At 32.6% G+C, this 4,589-nt stretch overlaps 1 protein-coding gene across 1 annotated transcript; it reads left to right on the top strand.

Annotated features, from left to right (window-relative positions):
• The first annotated feature begins 1,469 nt into the window (after positions 1-1,469).
• On the top strand, positions 1,470-3,028 carry LOC128227941 (serine-enriched protein-like). The gene is made up of 4 exons (XM_052938908.1): positions 1,470-1,548; positions 1,752-2,025; positions 2,275-2,659; positions 2,972-3,028. The coding sequence occupies exons 1-4, from the start codon at positions 1,470-1,472 to the stop codon at positions 3,026-3,028; spliced, it is 795 nt and encodes a 264-aa protein (XP_052794868.1).
• The last annotated feature ends 1,561 nt before the right edge of the window (positions 3,029-4,589 follow it).

Raw genomic sequence — 4,589 nt, 5'->3', positions numbered from 1 at the left:
TTTTTGTCTATAACTAAAAACTAAAAGCAGACAACAGTTATTATTTGTGAAACCGCAGACACAGTGGCCTCCCTTCGTACATAGAATTTTAACAATAATTTTAAAAGTCAGCTGAAAATAAATTTTGCCTAAAAAGACGTAGGTCTCATTGAAAGTATCTCTGAAATGCATGACCATTAACAGTTAACACCGTGTGCGCTGGAGTTCTATGAGGGTTCATCTCCGTCCACCTTTGGTATGCCGGACAGTTGCAAATGTTTCGATATATATATAGCTTTAAAGATCCGGATGATTTTTAGATTATAAAATAAAAAAAAATCAGAACCCATGAAACAATAATATAAATGTTTAACTTTGAAGAAAAACCAAACTGTATTTCACTGACGTTTTCAATGTTACTGCCCAATATTGTAATTACTGTATTCAATAATATTTATGAATATATCATTAAAATAATATTATTATGTGTTATATCAATATGTGACCAATAATCCTACTCCCATTATTGTTCCCAGATTTTATATAGAGATTTTGGTATTTACTAATTCGTTCGACTTGTTATTGTGAGTTTTTTCGAATAACTAAATACATTAATGATGTCCAATACAGAAACGAAAATTAAAACATAATTTGGTAAAAAAGTAAAATAATTCTATCAAAACAACCAAGCAACATTTACCTGTCTTGCAACTACATGTAAGCACGGTATTTTAACCTTATGATATGTGTTTTTCTTACGGTTTATAGCAAAAATACACATTTTTTTTATGTTCGATACACAAAATGAATAACAGCCGGAGAGCACGAGTCATGGACATAACGGACCATGGACCTTACGGCCCAGACATAACGGACCATACTTAGGGCCATACGGACAAAGACACTCATAAAATGCTCTAAATGGTAACAAAAGAAAATGAAAAATACGAAAAATAATACAACCAATAAGAAAATGATAAAACAAATATAAAAACAAAAAAGAATGAAAGTTTGAATAATATAGAAGATACATAAATTAATGAATGAAAGCACTAATTAATTAATTAAGAGATAAATTAATTTTCATTTTTTTAAACAAATATTAGAACACAGAACTAAATAAACAAGTGCAGCATTGGAAAACATATCTGACATAGTATGGAGTTCATTAATGTAGAAATCTAATTAATATGAAGTGTGAACAATTTTCTTTAGTATTCAGCAGTTTGCACGTTTTCGATCACTCACAATCGCTTGTCACGCCGGTTTACCATCGTTCGCTCTTTAACAGCGTGTCACTCACAAATAAAGTTCTAGCTGACAAATGACATGTGTTTGAAATGTATATAAACGGGTTGGTTTCTCGAAATGTCATTCACTTGAATACTTTCCTTCAACTATACAAATTCAGAATCAATAATTTTAAAAGCTTATTAAATATTTTTGTATTTAAATTATCAGTCAAAACTGTTCATATTTCTTAATAAAGAATGGATTTTGAGTGCAGTCAGCCTCTTCTTCCCAAGTGTAGCGACGACCAATTAATAAACGAATGCTTTGAGTATGATGGTAAGCAACCTTAAATTTGTTTCTTGAAATGCATTATGCATCTTCTTAAAAACGAAGGAAGACATGTTGTGCCAAATTATTAATTAACAGAGTACATGTGTTTTAAAATATAGTTTATTGTTAAAACGCGAAATTTTTACATTTACTTGTTGTAAACCCGTTTCAAAAACAAAACAGCTAATGAAAGCTATTACATTTTTCAGATTCATCATCGGGTTACAGTTCATCTGATATCTCCGATGTCGATTCTGTGACGTCATATGAATCCAGCGATAGTGCCGTCGATGACAGCAGTATTAACCTTCTTACGGCACGTGATCCTAGAGAGGAGGTGATGCACTTTCAAAGTACGCATGTACTCTGCGAGACCATGAAAGTGATTCTAGAAATGCCTGATATGTGTGACGTCACATTTTTGGTTGGTGAACGCCAAGTCCCGGTTCATGCGGTTAGAGCTATTCTTGCAACCAGGAGCAGGTAAATAATCTACCTTAATCATTATATTGTATAAAGCATACTCCACATACATATGTCTAAGGCTAAAAAAATAATCGTTTGTACTTACAAAAAGGACATGAAACAATAGTCGAATTATATTTGAAACATTATATGCACACATCCTACAATCAAAATAGGCCTTAAAAATATATATCTAAACTACAAAAGTGAAATACCAAATTGACTAAACTCAGTTCTTTGTATTTGCAATGTGTATTCTTTTTTCAGAATATTTTACGATCTCATCCTGAAGTACATCTCACTGAAGGATGCGGAAGAGAAGGTAAACTGTAAGAAAATCAAGAACAGTAAAGACAAATTAAAAGTTGGCATCGCTCGGCAGTGTTCGGACAGACTCGTCATCCCCGTAAGGAAGTACGACCCCGAGACATTTCGTTCCCTGATCCAGTTCGTCCACTGTGGGTCTATCAGTATCACAGAAGAAACCGTAGCAGGTCTATTTTGTGGGGCTCATCAGTTCAGACTACCGGACCTATCCCAAGCCTGTCTGGATTTCGTGGAGAGGTGCATATTACTCAGACGTACACAACAAATCCTCAACTCGACTCGCTGCTACAATCATCACTCGGCATCCAAGAAACTTTTTGAAAAGGTGTGTGTATGTTATCAGTTGCAAGCTTATTTTGTATCATATTAAATCTCATTTTCATCTATTTTTTCATGAAGTGGAACGCACTTGATTTTCATTCAAGGACGGCAACTGCATTAATATTTGAGATAATATGAACAGAACAGAACATAATGTTTATTATACTTAAGCATAAGAAGCTTATCGTCATAATAACACATACATTTACATAGTATGTGTTTATAAGACGTAATTTAATTGCCTTTTTAAAGGAATGTTTTTTGTTATTTTTTCGATAATTTAGCTTGCTTAAAATGATGCTGATTTCTGTTACAGATCTACGAAGTGCTTGATAAACGACATGAAAGTGGCCATAAGCAGACCTCGGTTTGATTCTCTGCGAATATCGGTGAAAATCAACAACTCGTATTGCCAGGAAAGCTGGATATCAATGTTATCAATGCAAACTGGCATTGTCGGAAATGTGCAATATATTAAAATTTGTTAATGGTTATTGACTGTTTTTGATTGTTCTATGTCTTTGATGAACTACGTTACGTTATGTTAATAAAATACTTACATGTGAACACTCTTATTCTGTATAGCTAATTTCTTCAAAACAGCTAAAGATAAATATATGTTTGTACCGTGACGCCATACTTAAAGAATTATATAATTAACTAAAAGTCGGTTATAGCTTTCTGTCGTTCCATCTGAAGACAATACTTCTTATATGCATATCCCAAACAATACACTTAATCACATTTATAAGGTGGTATGAATACACGCGTTTTGCAATGTCGAAAATCCAATTATACAAGATGCAACATAATAGCATCTTATAACAATTAGATTGGAATTGATACAGTTTAAATTCCAATTGTCTAAGTGACACCGACGTTCAACCCAACCTCTAGAACAAGCTTATTTCCCTTATGACAGGATCAGGTCAAGCTAGCTTTTTGTTTTGATATGATCTGTATAATGTTATCATTTTAAAGGTAGTTGAGACTATTGAAGAACATCTTTTTTAAACTAATCATGGTAAACTTCGTTATGATTAATAAAGTATACGCTTGTCACTTGGCTAAATTCAATAAATACATACACCTTTTGGAGACAATTGATTACCAAGGGCTGTGTATATTCGTGCTTTGCCTTTAATAAACAGGAAGGTTGATAATAACATAATGAAATCTGTTCTAACTTATTCCAGAGTTTGATAGTTTATTAACTTCTCATCAATTCAACATATATACATCACATAATATACCTTAAAACATGTATTTCCACTCAGTGTGTGAGTTATAAGAGACTATAGCACACACAAAATAAAACTATACATTGCTTATACAACATCTAAAATCGATACATATACACAACACACAGTATTGCACACATATTGGATACCATATATCTATTTACAAGTTATAAACTAGAAACCAATGCTAATCTTGTTTTAAAACTTAGTTAAATCAAACAAAATAAAAATCTGAAAACATTAACGCGCTCAATCGTGCATACTTAAGAAATGGGTGTAAAAATCGATTATCACCCCGGTCAGACCGTAGATGAACTGATAAGCATTTATTTCTAGCTATAGACACATAAAATACCACAATAATTTATGTTTAAAATAACAACAGCATTACTTACACAAATAAAACATCCTCTAATTAAGAATATCGTTGCAGGTTTTGGCACTATGTCCTGACAACATGTTATTTGCTAAAATATAAGACAACTTATCTATATCGGACATACTTTGAAATACTGGATTGATTGTGTTCGCCCTTTATAATAATGGCTTTCGTATATTATTATACAACCTACAATAGAAAAACACATGACTTTCTGATTCAACAGAGTTGCAAAAAGGGCAAAGATGACCATTAAGGGCAAGTTTTTCATATCGGTCCGTTTCCACTCGAATATGGGCTACCCTGCATCTAAA

The sequence above is a fragment of the Mya arenaria genome, chromosome 1 (assembly GCF_026914265.1).
Source record: "Mya arenaria isolate MELC-2E11 chromosome 1, ASM2691426v1".
NCBI lineage: Eukaryota > Metazoa > Mollusca > Bivalvia > Myida > Myidae > Mya > Mya arenaria.
Note: the sequence above shows the minus strand (reverse complement) of the source record. Positions and strands in the feature narration are given on the sequence as shown.

Bases quoted from the DNA above. Each gene is read 5' to 3' on its own strand.
- LOC128227941 (XM_052938908.1), top strand. From the start codon at position 1,470: ATGGATTTTGAGTGCAGTCAGCCTCTTCTTCCCAAGTGTAGCGACGAC. The intron at 2,026-2,274 runs GTAAATAATCTA...TTCTTTTTTCAG, and splicing joins ATTCTTGCAACCAGGAGCAG to AATATTTTACGATCTCATCC. The intron at 2,660-2,971 runs GTGTGTGTATGT...TTTCTGTTACAG, and splicing joins CCAAGAAACTTTTTGAAAAG to ATCTACGAAGTGCTTGATAA.